Source organism: Elaeis guineensis, chromosome 3 (genome assembly GCF_000442705.2).
Source record: "Elaeis guineensis isolate ETL-2024a chromosome 3, EG11, whole genome shotgun sequence".
NCBI lineage: Eukaryota > Viridiplantae > Streptophyta > Magnoliopsida > Arecales > Arecaceae > Elaeis > Elaeis guineensis.
In genome coordinates, this window is record NC_025995.2 from 123190853 (window position 1) to 123216176 (window position 25324).

Below are 25324 nucleotides of genomic sequence, written 5' to 3' on the forward strand. Positions count from 1 at the left end.
GACCTGACGAGACCTGATGGATTAGTTAAAATAGTGAGTGGCGGTTGGTTGGCTTCTAGTTTGCTTAGACTAGGAGGTCCGCGTAGGCCCAAGAATCCGACCTGCATATAAAAAGAAGAAATACATTAGGTTGTCGGACTTGATTCGATGGGAGACTTTTTGATGTCTTAGTTAAGTTAAGCTTTGATACAATAGTCGACATCTAAGAGTACGAGTTAAAAAAGATGGAATAGGAGAGAAAAAGCATACCTAGAGGTTCCTCGGATCCGGTATATATAAGAGTGAGGGCATAGATCCATTATTTAGAAAAAATAGGCACACCATAACCATCGAATATGCAATAACTATCTAAACATACGGGATGAACTGTAATCATTCCACAACGTATCTCATAAGTGTAGGGGTTTATAATTATGCTCCTTAATAGGCTTAGAATACCCTTAGTGCATTTTGTTTCAAGGACACATGGCACTCTATGATTGGTCGGTTGGTGGGACACATGGTGCTCTATTATTATTCGACTGGTCTGGTCCGCAATAATTACAAGCTAATGAATTCAAGTCAAATCACTTGTCACCTACTTCCAAGTTTGAACTATTTTTCTCAAGAAGTAGCCAAATTATTCAAGGAGCACACCTATTTGATTTGAATCGGATTAGAAAATTTCTAATCACAGTATCCAATGACTCTTGGTCTTTTTGAGGCGACACTAGATTTTGTGGGATTTTCATCACACCAATTGGACTTCTTTAGGCAATAAGAAAGAGCAATTTGAATAATCATTCAGGGTCGAATGCCAATATGACACATGGTAGCCCATCAAGTCGACTAGTCAGTCGTGATGTTGATGAGGACCATCCAATTTTATTTATAAGGGGTATCAACCTCTCTCTCTTACCTATTTGGAGAGTTTCATTTTTCGACGAACAACAGCTTCAATCTTTGCTTCCACCTTCATCTCCAACCTTCACCTTTAACTCTTCTATTCCCTCTATTGCCCAAAGGCTTTTCTGGTCCATCCTCCCACCTTTAGCAGTATAGATTAGAGATTTCGCTTTTTGCTTCAGCATCTTCTTTTCTTCTCCCTTTGTTCTTTTTTCTTGTTATCTTCTTTTTCTCTCTCTTTTTTAGCCCTAGATTGGACAAGTCTCCTATGAGTGAGTTGTTGGGGAGCTGGTCATTCAACCCTTATCCTTCTCCTTGGGCATCTTTTGACTTGCCTTTTACTAGCTTAATGGAGAACTTGAAGTCCTTCTCAATCTAGACACTAACGAACTTGTTCTGGTCTAGGAGGTCTTGGATCAGGTTAGGAGACAGTTCTTTATCCCTCATGAATTCTCCTTTAAATTGTCTGCATTTGATGGTCGGATTACTAGGGATCCTGCTCAGGCTAGTTTTGAGGATGCTGTGACCTGGATTTGTCAGCTGGTGAACATTATCGATCAGATCGATTGACCAATAAGAGAGCACCATGTGTCCACTCATCGACCAATCATGGAGTGCAATGTCCTTGAATCAAGGTGCATTGAGGGCAATCAAAGCTCATTAAGGAGGGTGATTATAACCCACATACTTATGAGGCATATTGTGGGATTGTTACAACTCTTCATGTCTAGGTAGTCATTGCATGTCTGATAGTTATGACGTGCCTGTTTTTTCTTGATAATAGCCTATGCCCTCACTCTTATATATACCATATACGGAGGATTTCTAGGCATGTTTCTTTCTCTCCTACTCTACTCTACTTAACCCACATTCTCAGATCTCCACTGTTTCACCAAAGTAGGTACTGAAGAATCCTCCATCAAATCAATTCCAGCAATGTTGGGTATTTCATCTTTTGTCTACAGGTTGGATTCTTTGCTCCAAGGTGATCTAGTAGTTTGAGTAGATTAGAAGCCAAACAACCACCACCGGCCATTTTAGATCCATGCAGTCTTGTTAGATTGGATTTTGGTGTAAGCCGATTGTTGAGAAACATTGCAAAGTCCCAATTGAATTAGGATTTCATTTTTAGGTGATCATTGATTTTAATGACTTCAGGATTCTATTTTTAGTATTACTCTATTTAATTATTTTCTTCTAAAGATTGTTAGAGTTTGTGTTCTAATGGATTTTTGATTTTTGAGTTAAAGTAGGAGTTAAACTCCCATCCACATGATGCTCTATTTAAAAGGATCTTTGATATCTTTTTTGTGTGTAGAAGATGGTGGAGAAAAAGATGTGGGAAGAAAGAGAGAGGAGAGATTATTTATATATGTAGAGACTTTTTCGTAAGACATCTTTGTGAGGTTTTGATCTTTATTCTCTTTTAAATAAATTAATTTTTCTCCAATTTTTTCTTTCATAATTATTTTTTCTCATGATTTTCTACAAATATATTTTTTGTTTGGTGTTTGTTTTGGATCTTGGACTAGTATGGTTGATCTACTTCATGTAGCATACCATTATATATGGTATTAGAGCAAAGATTTTGATATTTGTGGCTCTACATGATATCAGAGCAATTTGCATCTTCAATCAGATTTATTTGGAGTATAAATTTTTTGGAGCTGTGATTTGATTGTTGGTGGTTTTCATGTTTGTAGCTTGACGTGGTTGAAGAGCTTCCAATAGTTTATTGTGCAACGACACAAATATGTGGACTCTTATTTGATTGTTCAAGAGGTGAATTATTTTGGCCGATGCTATTACTGTAGCGAAATTTTGTGCAGGGGCAAAATGGTAATTTTAATTTTTTTTTCAAAATTACTATTTTACAGCGAAATTATTAATTAATCTCATTAATTAATACTAATTAACCCTACACTAGGATCTAAATATGATACAACAGCATGCATTTAAATTTGAAATTCAAATTTGAATCAGTAAACCTTTTACAGTACTGTGTTCAGAATACATCACCTTTTGCGGGTAGTCGATCACCGCAATCTGATCACCATCGGAGGGCTCTGATCGTCACATCACAATCACATAAATGTCTGACCTCTGCGGATCATCCACACGAAGCTCCCGTCTGATCAGCTCCTCACGAATGCTAGTTCGTGATTTCACCCTTATGATGGCAGATGTTGATCGAACTCCTTCGATCTATGTGTGCTGATTTCTCGGATGCCCCGGATCATCTGCATAGTTGCTTGAGAGGCTGATGGATCTCTCTCTAAAATTTGGTGGACTCACGACACTCGTGGCACACCAATCTCACTTCCCGAACCCTAGGTAGAAATCCTAGGGTACACACCAAAAACCCTGCGTCCAATTTTTTCTCTTTTCTTTCTTTTTCTCTCGGAAGGTTTTGGACCTTCACCTCGCACACAAGCCTTCCTCACGCCCCACTATCTTTCTCTTAATTTTTTTACGCAGGCCCCACCTTTCTGCCATTTTTAAAACAACGTCGAACGTATCTTATCCGCATGAGAGGATAAAGACAAGTGGTTACACATTTGAATTCAAATCAAATTTGAATTCAAAAAAAAATCAACTTATTCCTATCCTTTTGGGCATGAGAAGAGAAGGGGCGTGGCCCTTTGTGCGTGAAAAATGTTTCACGAGAAATCTTTTCTCGTGTAAGTAATGTGGCACACAAAATGGATAAGGATGAAGGGGCAAGTGATAAGTTATCCATTCAAATTCAAACATGCTTTGAATTTGAATGGCTAACTAATTATTTTATCCATCCATATGACGCACAAATGAGGGCGTGGGGAAGGGTTTTGCGTGAGAAAAATTTCATGAGAAGTTTCTTCTCGTGAATTCAAATGGGTGCAAGGAAGTTGGGTGTCGCAGGGAATTTAAAACAAGGTGGTTTGATTCAAATTGAGCCAACCTAGTTTAAAATAGGTTAAGCACAATTAGACCAGATTAAATCCAACATAATTAGGCTTAATTAGGTTCAATAAAATTTTAATTAAATCAGATATTAACTAAGCCTAACACCTGATCAAATCAGGGACTAAACCACCTTAGCGATTAGGTCAACATTTAACCTAATCGGGTCAATCCAAACTGAATCCAATTCAATTGGACTTGATCCAAAAATAATTACTTAATCAAATTGAGTTAATTAGCGATCAAATCACTAATTAAACCTCTCATAAATATTGAGTCTAAATCCGATGGGCAATCAGGCATCAGAGACCATCGATATGAAACCCTGATCAAAGAATTCAAATTTCAAATTCAAAATTTAAAATTCAAAATTTTGACCCCGGTACCCAAAATGTGTGGAACTCATGATCAGAGAATCCTAATTCTCAATCATAGAGTCTCAGACAGATAAGACTCATAATCAGCCATCAGATCAGAAAGGAACCTCTAATGTGTGTGACCCCGCAGGTTCGAACCTAAGCCGGTAGCACAGGAACCAATTCCTGTACTAATCGAAGTGACCATCTAGCAATGGTACCCGACGACCGGATAGGTCGAATAATCGCAACATTCAGAACCTACGTGAATATGATTACCGTATAATTCATCCCTTTTGACCCCTGTGTTTAGGACGACTCAGGGTTAAACTGTCAACCCTGATGATATCATCCGAATCGTGCTTAACTCAATTAGTCTTGTGACTCCTCACTAGGACTACCCTGGTCAAAATTTTGCTAAATTGAAACACGACTGTACACAGCTCCTAAACTGGAGTGGTCAATCCCATCTTGACACACGCACCGACAAGTCAAGTACTTGACTACACCCAGCAGCCTTCCGTCACTGAATTAGAAATTCAGGTAGTTCAGTGCCTAAGTGCAGTGAGTTGCTTGCAAGTCACCGTGGCGGTCTCAGGTCGGAGGGACATTTATACCCATATCCCATCGGAGCAAATCTTGACAGCAGAAATAGCTCCGGAGTTGGTCACGTTCAGTGCAGATGTACCATTACATCTCACCTGTATGCCATACTAGTGTCTTCACACTCTTTGGTTATGAGGACAACCAACCCATATGGCACACAACGACCTATGCTCGATAAACGTTGTCGTCCTTGGTAATAATGTATCATTTGGTCGCGAACATGTTTAAGGACTAAGTGACAAATCCTCCTTTGTCGAGTCTAAATAGTCCTAAGGACTTCACCACAACACATGAGTTCATTAGAGGATGAAATATTTGTGATAAAAAAATATCAAAATAATTTTTATTTATTTATAATTCATGTACTAATACAAAAGGAGCACAACCGTCAATAGGCTGACGATTGGCTTTGGGACACTATTCACAACAATCTCTCACTTGGCCTAAAGCCTATCGGTGCAGTATCTAATACCCATCTTCGACTTGTAGTCGTTGAACTCCTTCACCGCAATGGCTTTAGTGAATGGGTCGGTCAGGTTCTCCTTTCCGTCGATCTTCTGAAGGTCGACGTCACCTCGATCCACGATCTCCCGGATGAGATGGTAGCGACGCAGAATATGCTTCGTCCGCTGGTGTGCCTTTGGTTCCTTCGCCTGAGCAATGGCTCCAGAGCTGTCGCAGTAGAGCAGAACTGGACCAACAAGGGAGGGTGCTACTCCGAGCTCAGTGATGAATTTTCTCAGCCACACTGCTTCTTTGGCAGCATCTGATGCAGCAATATACTCCGCCTCGCATACTGAATCAGCCACAGTGTGCTGCTTGGAACTCTTCCAGCAGACAGCCCCACCATTAAGGGTAAAAATAAATCCTGACACACTCTTGCTATCATCGCGATCAGACTGGAAACTAGAGTCTGTAAACCTTATAAGTCTCAAGTCCGATTCACCATATATAAGCCACTGGTCCTTAGTATTTTTTAAATACTTCAGGATGGTTTTAACAACCTTCCAGTGATTCTCTCCTGGATCAGATTAGTATCTACTCACTACCCCTAGTGAGTATGCCACATCTGATCGTGTACATGTCATGGCGTACATGATAGATCTCACTGCCGAAGCATATGGAATCCTACCCATACGCTCTCTCTCTTGAGGTGTTGTCGGACAATCCCTCTTCGAGAGAGAAATTTCATGGCCTATCGGTAGATAGCCTTTTTTGGAATTTTCCATGCTGAACCTTTTCAGCATAGTATCAATGTACGTGGACTGCGATAAGCTAAGCAACTTTTTGGATCTATCCCTATAGATCCTCATCCCTAGGATGTAGGAAGCTTCTCCCAGATCCTTCATGGAGAACTGTGATGATAGCCAAATCTTTATTCCCTGTAATGCAGGGACATCATTCCCGATTAAGAGAATGTCATCTACATACAATACAAGAAATACGACTACTGGACCATTAGCCCACTTATAAATGCAGGGCTCTTCTCCGTTCTTAACGAAGCCATACGTTTTGATCATCCTACCAAAACGTATGTTCCAACTCTGAGATGCCTGCTTAAGTCCATAAATGGATCTCTGTAGCTTGCACACCTTAGACTCATCTGTGGATGTGAACCCTTCAGGTTGTATCATATACACCTCTTCGTCCAGCTCTCCGTTTAGGAAAGCTGTCTTCACATCCATCTGCCAAATTTCATAGTCTAGATGGGCAGCTATCGCAAGCATAATCCGAATGGATTTGAGCATTGCCACAGGAGAAAACGTCTCGTCATAGTCTATACCATAACGTTGACGATATCCCTTGGCAACCAGACGGACTTTATAGGTCTCCACCTTTCCGTCTGCGCCCCTCCTCCTTTTGAAGACCCACTTACACCCTATGGGTTTTACTCCTTCGGATGGGTCAACCAATGTCCACACATCGTTGACCTTCATGGACTCTATTTCGAATTTCATGGCCTCTAACCATTTCTCAGAGTCAGGTCTCTGCATTGCATCCATGTAGGTGATCGGATCCTCATCGTTTTCATCAAGTTCGACAGGATCACCATCCCGGACCAAGAAATCATAGTATCTGTCCGGTTGATGTGGTACTCTACCAGACCGCCTTAAGGGTGCATAATCAATGGGCTCTGGATCTGATCTAATCAAATCTGGTTTAGGTTCAGTAACATGTGTCAGTTTTTTCACCTGTCGAATTTCGTCAAGTTCGACCTTAGAGGCAACAGTTTTTTCACTAAGGAACTCTTTTTCTAAAAAAATTGCCTTAAGGCTGACAAACACCTTTTGCTCATCAGCAGGTAGAAATAATACCCTTTGGTCTCTTTTGGGTACCCTATAAAATTACACTTGTCAGACCTAGGTCCAAGCTTGTCTGTAATTAAACGTTTAACATAAGCCGGACACCCCCAAACCCTAAGGTGCGAGAGTACTGGCTTACGTCTTATCCATATCTCATATGGTATTTTGGCTACAGACTTACTCGAAACTCTATTTAGAAGGTAACAAGCCGATTCGAGCGCATATCCCCAGAGGGAGATCGGCAGACCAGCAAACCCCATCATGGATCGAACCATGTCTAACAGGATCCGATTTCTCCTTTCAGACACACCATTATGCTGTGGTGTTCCAGGAGGAGTCCACTGAGAGAGAATCCCATTCTCCCCTAGATACGTCAGAAACTCATTGGAAAGGTATTCACCTCCTCGATCAGATCGAAGAGTTTTAATACACTTTCCAGTTTGTTTTTCTACCTCATTTCGGAATAGTTTGAACATTTCAAATGATTCCGACTTATGCTTCATTAAATAGACATACCCATATTTAGATAGGTCATCTGTGAAGATTATGAAGTAAAAAAATCTACCTCTTGCACTTGAGCTCATGGGTCCACATACATCAGAATGTACCAGACCTAAGAGTTCACTGGCTCGCTCACCTTTTTCAGTAAAAGGTGACTTGGTCATCTTTCCAAGAAGACAGGACTCACAGGTTGGAAGTGATTCACAATCACTAACTTCAAGAATTCCTTCTTGAGCCAACCTGTTTATCCTGTTCTTATTGATATGACCTAGCCTACAGTGCCAAAGGTAGACTTCTGACACATTATCTATTCTAGAGCATTTACCGAAGTTTTGAACCACATTAACAGGCTGTGATAGTAAGTAAATTTTATTATTTAATTGTCCAACAAATATTGTAACACCATTCAAAATAATATTACAAATATTTTCTTTTATTAAAAAATCATAACCGTACATAGCCAAAAGGCCTACAGAAATAATATTTAATAAAAAATTTGGACAATAGTGACATTCACTCAGAATTACATTACGAGAATTGATTACAAGACTCATGATTCCTAAAGCTAGAACTGGAACTTTGCTTCCATCTCCAACATTCAGGGGCAAAATGATAATTTTAAAACTTTTTCAAAATTACTATTTTACATCAAAATTATTAATTAATCTCATTAATTAATACTAATTAATCCTACACTAAGATCTAAATATAATACAATAGCATGCATTTAAATTTGAAATTCAGATTTGAATCAGTAAACCTTTTACAGTACTGTGTTCAGAACACATCACCTTTTGCGGGTAGTCGATCACCGTCGGGGGGCTCTGATCGTCACATCGCAGCCACACAAATATCTGACCTCTGCGGATCATCCACACGAAGCTTCCGTCTGATCAGCTCCTTACGAATGCTAGTTCGTGATTTCACCCTTTTGATGGCAGATGTTGATCGAACTCCTTCGATCGATGTGTGCTGACTTCTCGGATGCTCTGAATCATCTGCACAGTTGCTTGAGAGGCTGATGGATCTCTCTCTAAAATTTGGTGGACTCACGACACTCGTGGCACACCAATCTCACTTCCCGAACCCTAGGTAGAAACCCTAGGGTACACACCAAAAACCCTGCGCCCAATTTTCTCTCTTTTCTTTCTTTTTCTCTCGGAAGGTTTTGGACCTTCACCTCGCACACAAGCCTTCCTCACGCCCCACTATCTTTCTCTTAATTTTTCTACGCACGCCCCACCTTTCTGCCATTTTTAAAATAACTTCGAACGTGTCTTATCCGCGTGAGAGGATAAAGATAAGTGGTTACACATTTGAATTCAAATCAAATTTGAATTTAAATGAAAACCAACTTATTCCTATCCTTTTGGGTGTGAGAAGAGAAGGGGCGTGACCCTTTGTGCGTGGAAAATATTTCACGAGAAACCTTTTCTCGTGTAAGTAATGTGGCGCACAAAATGGATAAGGATGAAGGGGCAAGTGATAAGTTATCCATTCAAATTCAAACATGCTTTGAATTTGAATGGCTAACTAATTATTTTATCCATCCATATGGCACACAAATGAGGGCGTGGGGAAGGGTTTTGCGTGAGAAAAATTTTACGAGAAGTTTCTTCTCGTGAATTCAAATGGGTGCAAGGAAGTTGGGTGTCGCAGGGAATTTAAAACAAGGTGGTTTGATTCAAATTGAGCCAACCTAGTTAAAAATAGGTTAAGCACAATTAGACCAGATTAAATCCAACATAATTAGGCTTAATTAGGCTCAATAAAATCTTAATTAAATCAAGAATTAACTAAGCCTAACCCCTGATCAAATCAGGGACTAAACCACCTTAGCGATTAGGTCAACATTTAACCTAATCGGGTCAATCCAAACTGAATCCAATTCAATTGTACTTGATCCAAAAATAATTACTCAATTAAATTGAGTTAATTAGCGATCAAATCACTAATTAAATCTCTCATAAATATTGAGTCCAAATTCGATGGGCAATCAGGCATCAGAGATCATCGATATGAAATCCTGATCAAAGAATTCAAATTTCAAATTCAAAATTTAAAATTCAAAATTTTGACCCCGGTACCCAAAATGTGTGAAACTCATGATCAGAGAATCTTAATTCTCAATCATAGAGTCTCAGACAGATAAGACTCATAATCAGCCATCAGATCAGAAAGGAACCTCTAATGTGTGTGACCCCACAGGTTTGAACCTAAGCCGGTAGCACAGGAAACAATTCCTGTACTAATCGAAGTGACCATCTAGCAAAGGTACCCGACGACCGGATAGGTCGAATAATCACAATCGCAACATTCAGAACCTACGTGAATATGGTTACCATATAATTCATCCCTTTTGACCCCTGTGTTTAGGACAACTCAGGGTTAAACTGTCAACCCTGATGATATCATCCGAATCGTGCTCAACTCAATTAGTCTTGTGACTCCTCACTAGGACCATCCTGGTCAAGGTTTTGCTAAATTGAAACACGACTGTACACAGCTCCTAAACTGGAGTGGTCAATCCCATCTTGACACACGCACCGACAAGTCAAGTACTTGACTACATCCAGCAGCCTTCCGTCATTGAATTAGAAATTCAGGTAGTTCAGTGCCTAAGTGCAGTGAGTTGCTTGCAAGTCACCGTGGCGGTCTCAGGTCGGAGGGACATTTATACCCATATCCCATCGGAGCAAATCTTGACAGCAGAAATAGCTCCGAAGTTGGTCATGTTCAGTGCAGATGTACCATTACATCTCACCTGTATGCCATACCAGTATCTCCACACTCTTTGATTATGAGGACAACCAACCCATATGGCATACAACGACCTATGCTCGATAAACGTTGTCGTCCTTGGTAACAACGTATCATTTGGTCGCGAACATGTTTAAGGACTAAGCGACAAATCCTCCTTTGTCGAGTCTAAATAGTCCTAAAGACTTCACCACAACACTGGAGTTCATTAGAGGATAAAATATTTATGATGAAAAAATACCAAAATAATTTTTATTTATTTATAATTCATGTACTAATACAAAAGGAGCACAACCGTCAACAGGCTGACGATTGGCTTTGGGACACTATTTCCAACAATTACTATCTTTATTAAAGGGTTTAGTTATAAGATGTTTAATTTTGCCAACATTAATAAAGCTGCTTTTAGTATTACCACTTCTTTTCATAAGTTGAACAATACTTGTTATGTATATTGGAAGGCTTTTATTAGGTCCTATTTGACAGACTAAGATTTATGAGATATTTTGAATAAGTCAAAGATAATGCCACCAGATGAGATTGTAAGAAGAAAGTGGAATATAAAATCTAGTAAGACAACGTGGATTCTTCAAATTTCAGTTGAGAAAGAAAATTTTTTATATATTAAGGATGAAAAGGAGCTAAAGAAAGTATATAATATTCTTGCTGCTATTTACTCAAATTCTAACAATATGAGAAATCATAAATAAAAATTATCGATATAGTAGATTTTGGTTTCAAACTTTCCTAAAAATTTAAAAGAGAAATAAGATTGGTTTAAATATGAAGATTTGAAATAGAGGAAGTTTGATCAGTTAGAAATTTGATCAAATTCTAAAGATTCAAATCATGGCAAAGTTGATCAACTTGAAGATCCATCAAGTCCAGAAGAAAATCTTGAGTAAGAGAAGTTTGATCAAGTAGATGCTGCATCAAAAAGATTATGATTGAAGAGTTCGTTAATTTTGAAATTGCTTAGGAAGAGTTAGATAATGCTATAGTTGATCCAAGTATGGAGATTCATATAGAGGAATAAAATTATATGGAGGAGTCTTACACTGAAGTTATCCAAGATCTGGATGTTTCCTATGGAGCTAGATTTAGTCAGTCATGAAAATAAAAAAGCTGATCAATTTTGAAATAGTTTTAGAGATCAAGCAGAAAGGAGATATGCTTGGTGGACATGATTTTTGCTGTGCCTTAGTGTTCGATAAGATTTTTTGCATAATAATTGATTCAGAAGCTATTCCAAAGTTCAAGTTATTAGAAGACTCTATATATACGAAGATTTGAGGTCATCTGCAGAAGCCAACTATATGCAGATAATTGAAGCTCCTCAAGTGGATACAGTGGATATGATTAAATTTTTATTTTTAATGTAGGTAATGGTCGACGCTCACAGATATTGTAATTGGTAACTTGATGTTCATTGGGATATATTGGATGTTCGAAAGAATCTTAGCATTGTGATCATGGAGTCAATGCCAAGAGAACAAGCAAGTGAAGGAATTATTATTCAAAGTAACAAACAATTTTATTATTCAATTATTGGTTTGATAAATTATTACATATTGCTGTTATTATGGCAATGATGGCGCTAGCTATGTTAACGTTTTATGACATCAACAACTTCAACATTGTTGGTATGAACTTTGCAATGAGGGTGAGTGTTCAAGTTCATTGCAAAGTCCCGATTAAATTAAGATTTTATTTTAGTTGTTTATTGATTTTGACTTTAGCATTTCATTCATAATGCCACTCTATTTAATTATTTTCTTCTAAATATTGTTAGAGTTTATGTTCCAGTAGGTTATTGATTTTTGAATTAAGGTAAGAGTCAAACTCTTATCTATATGGTGCTCTATTTAAAGGGATCTTTAGTGTCTTTTTTTGTGTATGAAATATAGTAAAAAAAGATGTACAAAAAAAGAGAAGAGAGATTATTTATGCATATGAAGAATTTTTTATAAAAAAATTTTATAAGATTTTGATCTTTATTATTTTTTGAATAAATTTTTTTTAAATTTTTTTCATAATTTTTTTTAATTTTTTTTAAAAAATTATTAAATATTTATTTTAGTTCTTAAATTGGTACAGTCGATCTATTTGTATAGCAAACTGTTCTATATCATGTTGATTGGATTTTGATAGCAATAAAGAGCATAACCATTGACACAAAAGGTTTTGAGATGATACATCACATCATAATCGTACGATCAAATTAGTTATATCGAAAGTGTAGAATAATTATATTCCGGAGAAAATGAAGGTGGCAGCTAGCCCGGCGTTTACATTTTCCTGTCAAGATTTTGGAAGGTCAGAAATATGTTGGAAATGAATTTTCTTTCAAAAAAATGAAAAAAAAGACTGGTATGATAGATCCTCGCGTCCATTTACTCATCGGAGCCGAAAGCGATCAAATATTATATGAGAAAATTATAAAATAAAGAATGATATATAAAATAATAATTTTAGAAGAAAAAATTTGGGTTCTCCAACTAAAATAATGGTGTGAGACTGAACGGCTCATCTTGGCCATACCATATGGATTCCGCAGTTATTAGAGATTGAGATTTTTTATCAAAATAATTAAAATAATTTATTAAAATAATATTTTTTAAAAATATTTATCAAAATATTATCAAAAATAAAATTATTCTATAATAAAATGATTTTCTGTGCTGACTTAGCATGTCCAACGTCAGGTTGGATAGATGCATTGGACAATAAAATCATCATATGATAAGACGACTCTATGAGTCAGCTTAAGATAGAGTTATCCTCTCATAGAGTGACTTAACATTCTTCCTCGATGCGAGAACCTCCTTAGTCTCTGGCGGCCCTCTCTCCTCTCTACTTGCCTCCCCTCCCTCTTCTTCTTCGATGCAAGAATCCTCTCTGGTCAGTTGAGTTTTGATAAATATCTTAAAATTTTTTGAAAAAGGGAGGGCTGTCGAGGATCAGAGAGGGTTCTCACGTCGGAGAGAAGAAGAAAGAGGAGGAGGGAGGGCCACTGAGGATCGGGGTGTTCTCAAGCCAGGGAGGAAGAAGGGGGCGGGTTGAGAGGAGGAGAGAGGGCTACCAGAGATCGAGGATTCTTGCATCGGGGAAGAAGAAGGTTGGTTTTTTTTTTTTTTTTTTTTTGTTAGGTCACGTTAAATCATTTTTGATAGTATTTTGATAAATATTTAAAAAAAAATTATTTTAATAAATTATTTTAAAAATAATATTATTTTGATAAAAATTTTTAAAGATTGTGGCCATGTGACAATGGATACCGTGCACCCGCTAGGAAAACGTCACCCAACGGACGCGGGCAGACGCACGCCCCCGCTCTCCAGCCCAACAAACCGCGGGCCGGAGAGGACTCGAGTTAACTCTTTCTCGAAGACACTCGCGCCCATTGTTCTGGTTGTGATCTTCCCCGGTTCTCCACGTCCGCTTCTCATTTGTCGTTATCCTCTTCCTTCCTGCGCCCCACCGCCGTCATTGTCATTGTCATATATAAATAAGTTAACACGGATAGATGCAGCTTTCCTCCTGACCCCGTCGAAGGCCTATCCTTGTCCGTTCCGCACAGCCGCGGGCCCCAGCTCATCTAAATATCAAGGAAGTGACGCGAGTAACGGTCATCTACTGACGTGCCGTTTGCTAGGAACAAACCGCGCATTGGCTTCGGTATTATCGAGTCCGCTGACATAAATAAACAAAGCCAGATAATTCTCAATCCCCCCTGTCTTTATCCGTATCAACGATTGCCAGTTTTGCTCTTCCCCCATCCACTCCGCCCAAATTAAGTAATAGAGCGAGGGAAATCGGCAAAAAGAAACGACTGATAGCCATCATCGTTCCCTAAGATTTTATTTTATTTTTTCTTTTTCTTCTTCCTTCTTTCTTCTCCTGTCTCCAAGTAATGATCCCAAAACCTTTCTTCTTTTTGATAACCATAATAAAAACCCTTCTCCACCCCGACACCGCTTTCTTCCCGTTCCTTGATATGCGGTAGACGGGCGGCGCACATGGTGGCGCTGAGGCTCTGTCCGATCGCCACCATCCACGACCATACAGGGACATCGCCACCACCGGCGGCGGTCGCCATGGCGGAAGGGATGGGGACCTGTCGCGACCGGCTGATCGACCAGTCGCTCACCGCCCGCTACTCGGGTTGGATCTTGGAGGCGCTCGACGAGCTGCCGGACAACTTCTTGATCAGCGATCCGGTCATCTCCGGCCACCCGATCGTTTTCGCCAGCCGCGGATTCCTCGCCATGTCGGGATACGCTCGGGAGGAGGTGGTGGGACGGAACGGAAGGATCTTCCAGGGCCCCGCCACTGACCGGCGGTCGGTGATGGAGATCCGGGAGGCGATCCGGGAGGAGCGGACGCTCCAGATTAGCTTGCTCAACTATCGGAAAGATGGGACGCCGCATTGGATCTTGTTCCACCTGTGCCCGGTGTTCGCCATGGAGGATGGGCGGGTGATTCACTTCGTGGCGGTTCAGGTGCCGATTCCGAGGCAGTCGAGATGCTCGAGATCGGGAGAGAGGGAAATGGTGTTCGGGACTTGCCGGAACGAGGTGCGTTTGGATGAAGATTGTGGGTGTAATCTTGCGGTGGATTCGTTTCTTGATATGGATAACAAAGGTTCTGTTCCTTGGCCTGGCTGAATCGTGTTTGGTTTTGTTTTGGTTCTATATTGATTGATATAGATGCTGATTAGATCTTTAATTGTTGACTTTTGTTCACTTCAAAATCTCTAATTAAGTTTCATTGCAAAAAGATTCTTTTTTCTCTTTCTGAAAAAAATCATCTTGACTGAGATTTGTTTACCTGTTGATTCCAGTGGCTTGGATACGAGTTAGTGTGCTTGATTAAACTGGATTTTAACCTGCAGTTTAGTTCTCAGATCTTATAGCTTCATGATTTTCAAGGTATTCGTGTGGGGCTTCATATCAGTTTTGCATGGATTTGGTGTTATCGTTCAAGAAAATTAACTACAGACTCACGAATCTCCCTTAGAACTAATTAATTTCGGTTTATTCATTCATTGTCCTGACTGATTCATTGTGCAAAAAATTTTCTTTACCCCCCTCTGCGCGCGTGCACACACAAAAGCTCAAATGCATTTTTACTTGTTGATTCTTACAGGGTTGGATGCTGAAGAGTCTTGCAAAGCAAGTGATCGAGAGAAGGAGAAAGCGTTGAATGCTGCTACTAGCATCTTATCAACAATGACTCACTATAGCAAGCTTACAGGCAGAGTGGTCTGCACAAAGAGATGCAGTTCAGCTGGCATTGTGCCTCTCAGCTCGTCCCTAAATATATCTCTTGGTAGAATCAAACAGAGCTTTGTATTGTGAGTTTTTACGGATTCCTGTTTCTGTTGGTTTACCATATTAAAAGAAAATATCCTCGAGATGCATTGCTTGCTGTATTGATATAGATTGTTTTGATTCTTGCAGGACTGATCCACATTTACCTGACATGCCCATCGTTTATGCCAGTGATGAATTTCTAAGTTTGACAGGTGCTTTAGTGCTATATCCTTTTATGGATGTTAATTTGAGCACTTATAAATGATAATCATAAAATCCAAGAATATCTTCTATAAGATAATTCACTGCTGATTATAAGATGCTCAGGTAGTTTCATTTATTGCTTATGTTACTGATACAACCGCAGGTCATTCACATACATCAATTTAATGTATATTAAATAGGTTTTTCAATAACTTCTGCATTATCACCAACCCTTGATTTCATCTTTATCCTAACGTTGGATCCATTAGTCTCATTTGTTTTTGTTAGTTGAAGAAAGAGATAAAGGCGCATACGTATTTGAATTAGAGCCAAATGGATAGAGGAGACCAATGCATTCGAGTCTTAATGTCTTCGAGGATTATTGAAGCACTATAGAACATGAAATGGTGCTAGAATGTTCTATGATTTAGAATGCTGGATGATTAAGTGATGATTAGATGATGGTAGAACTATTACAACTAGGGTGAAGGCTGAATGCCAAATAAGATTGTGAATTTGTAGAATGAGCAATGAATTGACTGAACTATTGCGGCATGTGTACTGGAGCTTGGTTGCCTACAAAAGGATTGGGAAAGAGGAGGGAAAGATATATGGTAGTCTGAACACAAGTTAAGAGAAAGGATTTAAGAAAGCTTGCAGTGATAGCAAATATTGCCCTTATTTGTAATAATTGGTAGAGTTATAATTGTAAAGCTGGCCTCAGTTAGTTGGCAGAAGGCTTGATGGAGCAAATGTTGTCCTTAGGACATATCTCCTCATGAGCAGTGGTTGTTTAAGTTATATTTGTAAAGCTGACGTTGCATTGTTGGTGGGCTTGATGTTTCTAGTTCTAGTTCCAACATCAGTGAACAATCTTACTAGTGTCATATGCATGGTCATTTCAAATGATTGCGATGAGCTTGGCTTGTCTTGTTCTTGGTGTGATCAAGGTCATCTGGAGTCTATGAAAATTAACAATTCATTTCTGTTATGATAAAATACTACAGCTTTACAATCTTAATAGTTAATTAGTATGGTACTTCAGTACTCTTTCATCATATTAAATATGAAAAATGGTTCTTTCATTATTCTAATCCATGCTATTTAAAATTTTTTGCTAACTTGCTTATGATAAGATTCTATGATAAGAATCTTATAGAATGATAATGCAATATGTTACTTAGAAAAAAAGACCAAAGGATATAAGGCACAGTTATATTGCAAGCAAGGTTTGTCGTCTTAGCACCGAACCCCATACTGGTGCCAATTTATTACTGCACCGGTACGGGGCTGGTTCGGCATATCGAGTGTCGATACACCCGCGTTCCGTTACTGAACCAGTAGGTGTCATACCATTCGGTTTGGTCTGGTATGGCAAACCATGATTGCAAGCATAAGGTGTATATCCTGTTGGAAATGGTGACCTAACAAAGCCATGATTTTGTATGAGATACCCTTTTCGAGGCGTTAAATAAGTAATTTATTTTTATTCATATATATTTTTTGGGTAATAACAAATAGCATGTGATGTATATTCGGTAGTATATGCCTAAGCTCCATAGGAACAATGTAGGAGACTTAATCGACTGATTTGTTAATCGAAAAAAACTAAGATTCTTGGTCCTTATTCCTTAAATTGCCACTGCTGAGGATGAGGTTGGGAGATTTCATTTATATATGGCTGCCAATGGTAGATGATGACCATAAGATGATGGCAATCCTTTCTTAGTTGCTGTACATCAACAACACGTCTAGGGAAAAATCACACTATTAGAATTTGATGCAGTTCTCATAATGCAATAGCATTTGCGTTTCTCCTGATCTGAGAGGTTGATGTGAACTAGTGTAGGTTTAGTCACTCTTCTTTTTTTGGTGAATGTAGGTTTAGTCACTTTGATGGCCACTGTATAGACCAAGATAGGAGTCTTTTTGCAATGGCTTATTAGATGTATAAGACTTGCATTGAGAATATATGAGATGCTCCACAAGGAATCCACTACCTGAAAGGGAGACCAACAAGTTTAGGAAATTGGGTTGATCAGACAAAATAAAATCCAGCAATGGTATTATTAGAATTGTTTTGATAAATGATTTTGTATAATTAAATAACTTAATGTGTAATTATTTACAATTTTGCAAAATGTTTTGGAGAAATAGTTTCTCCTTGTCTGATTGATCCCTAGCCCTGGTGGATGCATCTCTTGCTATGGGTTGATAGTGTTATATTATTTCCAGAGAAGTGACTGGATTATTTATTGTAGTGGAGTGACACGGTTGCAGACAGTTATGCTACCGCATAGAGGTATATATCTCACGATGTTCCAATTTTAAGGGTGATGCTGTAATACCATTTTCCTACATCACTTGCAGTTGTGGGTGCAAGGGTTGCATAGAATGTGATGAGCCCGATTGGGTCAAATGTTGATCGGTCATATGCCTATAGCCTTTACCCATATACTCTACTTTTGACTCGGCTTATTCTGGATTCTGTGCACACACCTGAATTGGATACTGGAGTGTGTGCAGAGGCTTGGGCTGATCGGTATCATCTACAGGAGATTTTAGAGAGCTTCCTCAGGAGTTCCTTTGGCCTATTGGATGGTGAGAGGTGAACCTTCGGCTACATATATGATATGGGTCCAATATATTCGAGTTTCTTGGCTCTCTATATATATGATACTGGACCAAGGAACCAAGGGACCTGGCAAGGGAAGATCTTATCTGCTGACAAGTTCTTCCGGTGTCCAAACAGGGCCTTAGATTCTGTTGAAGCAGGAGAACAAAACTGACAGAATATTGTTCTGTAGCATGTAAATTTTGCAGATTTGATGATATTAACCTGTTGGGAGATGGACATTTGGAAGTCTTCTTCATTGTTCTGCGGCAGTTGACATTTAATTGAGGGCTTTATTCCCAGAGATGACAATAATCAATGATTCAAATCGATTTAACTGTTGTATAGCAGATAGGATTGGAACATATGCTCCAAGGGTGGGTGGGATCCCATCCATGAAATCAAAAGGTGGTGGATTTAAATGGGGAAGCTTCTTGGGCTTTACCTACATCGTTAGAATATAAGTGCCTTTCTTTTCAACTTTATTATATTATTTTTACCTAAGGAATATCATTGGCATGTGATTATCAACTTTTGTAATCAAACATTTTATTCAAATATCATGAATGTCACTATAAAATGAATGTGATGCCACACCTGATTGCCGAGTTGAATGACATTCTCTAACCAAGTAGTTAGTTTTCTCTTTCAGGTTATTCTAGACATGAAGTCTTGGGGTGTAACTGTAGATTCCTACATGGACCTGGTACAGATGCTGGAGTTCTACAGCAGGTGGATACTAAATAATCATCATGCTTATGTTGGACCTGCCTTAAAAGATCTTCGATATGTATTCATCTCTAAGATGATACTCTTTCCTTTTTTATGATCACTATAGCAAAATTTTTAATGCCCTTTGTTTGGTTTTACAGATAAAGGACTGCATTCGAGCAGAGCAAGCTTGTTCAGTCCGTCTTTTGAACTATAGGTGAATATTTTTCTCTCTTTCTCAAAAAAAAAAGGGTCTCTCTCGAAGAGTTTCAGGATTTCTGATAATGTGTTTAATAGAACTGTAGTTTATGCTACTTCCAATTTATCTAAAATTTCAGGAAAGATGGAAGCTCATTCGGGAATCTTCTTCACATATCTCCTGTACGGGATGCATCTGGCAAGGTTTGGTTATAACCTCATACAAGTTGATTACGAAGTTTAATGTGTCTTGCACCCTCTAACTGAAAAGGAAACCAAAGAACTCTATTGGCCCATATGCTAGGCATTTCAATACTGGGGGGCCTCAACTAAGAAATGTCATGATATGTGCGTGGTATTTTGTTGGCCCATAATCGTTTTGGATCAAGTCTTCTGTCTTGATGTGTTGCCATCAGAGTTCCATCAAGCACCACTTCTCTGGAAGTTTTCCGTGAATTGGCCACTCTTGGCCAGTCATATATCATATGAATAACCAACTAACTGGAGAAATGATTGAATGTGATTAACTTGATTAAACAATGAACCATCAGGGTATAAGAAAAAGAAAGATCTGCCTCTCAAATGCTGTATGTTGTCTTTGCAGATTGCATTCTATGTTGAGGTTCAGATAGATGAGAATTCAAAGAGTGATGAACATGGACTGAGCCCAAAGATGAGGCAACTTGGTGTGGTGGGACAAGTGAAGGTTGCCGTGAGGAGCTTATCTTCACGTGCTGGCCCCTCAAGGACATCATCATAGGGTACTTTAGTTTTCACAGTACCATACGGGATATGTTTATCGGTTGTGTAATTAGTACTTTAGTTCTCACAATACCATTAGTTGTGTAATTGGTTTTGTTTATGTATCTCTTTCTTTCTTTCGTTCGTTCGTTATTTCTTTCTTTGTTTTTTTTTTTTAATACCTGTTTTTGTGTGTATCAATGGGAAGTCGAAGGCCACCCATTCAGTATCTTAGTTAGTTGGCTTGATGCAAAACAAGAAATAGAGATACACGAATTAGAGCTGAAAATTCGTAATAAGGCACGAAATGCTTTGCAGGCTGTGCAGCAGTGTTCCACATGTAGTAGTGTGCTGCTGATGCCACATATTCAACCGACCATGTGTATAATATTGGTGGGAGTTGCTTCATAGATTTTGTGGTCCTGCAGGGTCCATTTAGTTAGAGATAATTTGACATAGGAAAATGCATCTCGTGTGAGGTTATTATATTTGTTATGAAAAATGGGAGAGAGAGAGAGGGTTCTATATATATTTATCAGAGAGAAAAAATAAAAAAAAAATATTATAAGGGATTGATGTTTGATAAATTTTGGAATAGTAGTAATTCATATTTGATAAAATATTTTTAATAAAATTATATATATAATCATTGAATTTGTTTTGATATCTTTTTAAATTTATTTAGTAAAAAAATTTTTATAAAAAAAAATAAAATGAAGATGGTATGTTATGAATAGGATTTTATGATTACAGACATTATATAAAAATTGATTAGAGATGATAATATTATTTTAATATTAAAAAAATATTTTATTTAAAAAATATAGTTGTAAATTTTGTTATAATCCTATATATAGAATTATCTTCAATTAAACTTCATAATCTTTATTCAATGTTATTTTTTTGAATAATTTTTCTACCAACTAGACATAGTAAATATTATTATTTTAGATAAATAATTTTTATAAATTAGTAGATTATCTTGTAATTTGACACATCCAAACGGGCCCTTAAGATCCAGATGGTGGCGGTATATTGTTTTTGTTGCGCTTTAGGCCACCACTGAATTGGACAGGTTCTGCTGCTTTTGGTAAGCTGAAACTGGCTAGGCTCGCAAGTTCAATGCCGCTGACCGACACGAGTTCATGTGCCATAAGGCGAGCTTAGTTTTGATACTCCGAAGTTAGGTCAGGAACCAAACAGAGAACATATGTTAAGGATTATGTTTAAAGGACCCTGTGGGTGGACAATTGGTCGATATTTTCAAGTATCACGACCCACGAGGCAGAATTCAAAAGTATTTCTTGAACCATTAGATGGTCTTTGTAATGTGTAACTATGACGAGGAAGCTTGCCGGGAATTTTTTTTTTTTTTTTTAAGAAAAACGCTGAGGCAAGAGCAATTTGAGTAGACGAAAAGGTCCAAGCCGTCTGGTTACAAAAAGCGGAAAGTGCCTTCAATTGTGGAATAATTCTTTTATTTTTATTTAATTTAATTTGTAGATGAATAATTCTATATTTGAAGCTGTGTTGAGGTGCAAGGAGACTTTAATTTGCTGCTATTTCGCGGTGGTCCTTTGTGGTAAGATTCTTTGGAGATGCTTGACGAGATATAACGGAGACCACTGGCTAGCCAGAGGAAAAGTGACGAACCTGAAGATGTTGGCGACTTTCAATACGGATTTGGTGTGAATGTTGCGGGTTTGCTGAGGCTCGAGCAGCTTCGATTTACTTTATGCGTCGCCGACTGCTTGATGGAACTAACTTCTTGGTTTTGTTACTTTACGTGTTCTAATTTTGTTGCTTAGAATGGCCATTGGTCAGGACGGCATGTTAAGCAATCTAAATGGTGATATATGTGGACTGCTGTCCTACTAATCCAGCACTGCTCTGAAGTGGCTATGTGTCTTCTTGTAATGGTAGGCTGACAAAAAAGTCCCGATCATCGTTGCCCTCATCCAGAGGGCACCACCCCCGCACTATCGTGCTGTCAAGTTGAACATGGATACGAGTTTGCACTTCGCAGCTAACTCGGTTGTCACCTTGTACCCCACCCAAATAAAAAAAAAAAAATAATAATAAAAAATGTAAAAGAAAACTGGCCGGGATCATCATAAATTACATACGTCGTAACAGTGGGAATTGAACACGGTTTCCCGCAGCTAGCTGTGCAAGCAAGAATTAAACCAATTATCGAGTCATTGGAGAGCTCCGATGGTTGCAAGGACGCATTGACCTGGCTGTTGCATTAGTACGCGCGGTATTTCATTTCTGCACAGAGGTGGAAGGAGAAAAAATATTCGTTGCAACGGTGATACCACGTTATCATTGTAATAAATTAATAAAAAATTAAAAATAAATAAAATATATAAAGATAACGTAAGATATTATTTATGAAAATTAACGTAATACATGGTAATCGATGAAATATAAAGATTTTTATTGATTCATTATAAATTTAGCATGATATCATCGTTGTAATAAATATTTTTTTATAAAAAGATCGAGGAGGGACAAGGGCGGCACGGATCCTACAATCCTAAAATTTTCAGGGATGACGGACGTCAGCCTTTCGGTATCCTACCCGCCCTCTCTATCCAGCCTCTTCTCTCTAGCTAGCGGATTAGGCATTCGAACTAGGTGGTGGAAACATTTTAACTCATGCCACAATGCTGTAAAATGCTAGAATGAAGAATTTTGCCAAATATCCAGTATATCTTTTTCTGATTACACTCAACCTCCTCATCACCTCACGAAATGCCCAACCCACAGAGAGAGAGAGAGAGAGAGAGGGAGGGAGGGAGAGGGGCAGCATCAGTAATCTCCGGCAATAAGAGATGCACCGGAGGCATTCCCTTTGGGCGTGAAATAAAGAACGGCTGGGCTGGTGTGGTTGTGCACCCCTTCGTACGTAGTTATCACATAGCTGGGGTCTCCTCCGTCTCTTTCCACCCTCTTCTTCACCGCGCATCCTTCGGTTGAGCAACGATAGTAGTTCCTGCTTTCCATCATCCATTCACACATGCAGGAAGAATCAAAGAAGTTAGCCAATAGCCACTCTCACGATGGAAATTAATTGGTGGCATATCTTCTGATTGAAATAATGAAAGCCCTCATCTCTTTTTACTCAGCAAATTAAATGATGGAAAAAAGTTGTGAAGAGATACGTTATGATGAAATTGTTTGTTCTGTAGAGTAATGATTGCCAATATAACTGCCATGGATGGAATTACTTCTTGTACTTTGTGGACAAATAGGCATACTGGCAAGGTTTCTGAAATTGTGATCTTTTTTAAGTAAACCCCTAAGAACTTTTCCTTCAGAAAGATAATTACTGAACTTTCAGATAATTGTACGAATCAAGAGACGATTATAATCACAAGAAAGAGATACAGAGCGCTTGCATACAATTGCACGAGCAACCACTCGATATACCTTTTATTTATTTTTAGAGCAAAAATATATATACCTTGGGTTTGGGCTGCTCTTCACTGACTTCTTTCCGTACTTTCTCCACTTGAAACCATCATCCAGGATGTCAATCTCAGACTTTGTTCTGAATGCAACCCTGAAAACTCCCTCCATCTTCGCAGTCTGCATCCCACTCCCATGTATTCTGATCATCAAATAAAATTAAAATCAAACTCAGCATCAAAACACCAAAACTGGTAAAAAGATACACAATTAATATAAACAGTGTAACAAGAACTAAAGCAAACTCAGAACACTTGCCCGCTGGTGCTACTACCATTCGCCATCAGAGGAACTGGTCTTTCTAGTTGGCAAGCTAAGGAGGCCTCATTATACACTAAGTAGTCAGAGGCATTCATTTCCATTGGCCGGCCGGAGTGATGAGCAAAAGCCATGCTCATGGCTATCGCCTTCCAATCAGTCCTCTCGGTGGGTAAGTAGGCCATATCAACCCTTGCCGTAACGATGATAACTTTAAGACATGCAACTTTGTATTTAAACGTACTGACATCAGAATAACACAATATTCTCTCTTCTCATTGTTGTGGATATACTTGTGGTTTTTGCAACGGTTTCTATTGAGCATCCCGTTGTCATTGTGGAAGCTTCGAGGCTGCCGCTGCCGCCACCAAACCATTCAACATCACACGGTGTTTGATTTGAGAACGGATTCTTTGCGGTATTTAAAAATTACCGTACAATATTGTACACACTTCGAAAACGCCTTTCAAAAGATGAATGACCTTGCGTACTTATATGTGCATGTTAAAATATTAAAAAAAAATAAAATATTACAGAGAATTTTGTTCCACCTGATTTGATTTGATGGCCGAGTTCGCAGGCATGCATGCTGAGAGGATTTTTGCAGCCGTTTGATCTCGTTGGATGATGCCATCTGATGCAAGATAAGAGTACCGCCGCTTGCATCCATTCGATCATTGTCATCCCTAGTAGGGCTAGCTGGCTGCTATCTTCGGATCTTGCACCAAATACATCGGCATCTTGGTGATGAATGACACGCCTTTTGTGTGATTCAAAGGAGAACGATAAAGAGACAACGGTCATCTTGCACTGATAGAACACGCCGTGCATGAATACAACCTTTTCTTTTCTTTTCTTTGAAAGTGTAAAAAGTACTCAAATGACAAATTAACCACTGATAAAAGATAATCATACAATATTCTCATAGAATAATGAAAGAAATTCGGGAATTAATCCAACGGCCGACAATTTTAATTAAGAGAAAATCTAGCTAAGAAATGTGCTCTAAAGTAAATTAAGCTGCATGCTAACATGAGATATTCTAAATGAGAAAAGCAGCGCTTCCAATTCAACAAGTACATCTTCCAAGCAATGCAAAATGAACCATGGAATTGATGCTTGTGGAAATCATACATAGACCTTACAACTGCTAACAATTAATCACTAATTAATAGGCGCATATATATTGATATAGATATAGTTTAAAAGTATTCGTATATCATTTGAAAGAACAACCTCATAAGAAATCTTCTAACACTGTAATTGTTAAAACTTTTCGCAAGCTGAGTATGAGCACCTTTCCTTCGTTCTTATTAGCGGACAAAATGCTGCAGCAAACTAGCAACAAAATATAATAAAAATCGAAAAGGTGATAGGAACAAGGCAGTCTATGATATATTGGACAACCGTAATGGAAACAATGTTGGATGTATGCAATTCCTAGATAGATCTATA

At 38.5% G+C, this 25324-nt stretch overlaps 2 protein-coding genes across 2 annotated transcripts; one reads left to right on the forward strand and one right to left on the reverse strand.

The window, feature by feature from the left end:
• Window positions 1–14079: 14079 nt before the first annotated feature.
• LOC140856677 (protein TWIN LOV 1-like) lies at window positions 14080–20277 on the forward strand. Its single transcript, XM_073254794.1, has 7 exons — window positions 14080–14998; window positions 15503–15710; window positions 15817–15881; window positions 19140–19219; window positions 19360–19415; window positions 19537–19600; window positions 20001–20277. Exons 1-7 carry the CDS (start codon window positions 14374–14376, stop codon window positions 20154–20156), a joined length of 1254 nt encoding a protein of 417 aa, XP_073110895.1. The 5' UTR covers window positions 14080–14373; the 3' UTR covers window positions 20157–20277.
• Window positions 20278–22783: 2506 nt separating this feature from the next.
• On the reverse strand, window positions 22784–24200 carry LOC140856678 (probable WRKY transcription factor 51). Its single transcript, XM_073254795.1, has 3 exons — window positions 23870–24200; window positions 23607–23753; window positions 22784–23135 (listed from the first exon to the last, which is right to left on the reverse strand). The coding sequence occupies exons 1-3, from the start codon at window positions 24052–24054 to the stop codon at window positions 22952–22954; spliced, it is 516 nt and encodes a 171-aa protein (XP_073110896.1). The 5' UTR covers window positions 24055–24200; the 3' UTR covers window positions 22784–22951.
• Between the last annotated feature and the right edge of the window lie 1124 nt (window positions 24201–25324).

What these genes read in the sequence shown, in the direction of transcription:
- LOC140856677 (XM_073254794.1), top strand. Translation starts at nt 14,374, where the DNA reads ATGGTGGCGCTGAGGCTCTGTCCGATCGCCACCATCCACGACCATACA. An exon ending in TCTTGATATGGATAACAAAG is followed by an intron (nt 14,999 to 15,502) that starts GTTCTGTTCCTT and finishes TGATTCTTACAG; the next exon opens with GGTTGGATGCTGAAGAGTCT. An exon ending in ATGCTGGAGTTCTACAGCAG is followed by an intron (nt 19,220 to 19,359) that starts GTGGATACTAAA and finishes TTGGTTTTACAG; the next exon opens with ATAAAGGACTGCATTCGAGC.
- LOC140856678 (XM_073254795.1), bottom strand. Translation starts at nt 24,054, where the DNA reads ATGGCCTACTTACCCACCGAGAGGACTGATTGGAAGGCGATAGCCATG. An exon ending in AATGGTAGTAGCACCAGCGG is followed by an intron (nt 23,754 to 23,869) that starts GCAAGTGTTCTG and finishes TTTGATGATCAG; the next exon opens with AATACATGGGAGTGGGATGC. An exon ending in AAGAGCAGCCCAAACCCAAG is followed by an intron (nt 23,136 to 23,606) that starts GTATATATATTT and finishes GATGGAAAGCAG; the next exon opens with GAACTACTATCGTTGCTCAA.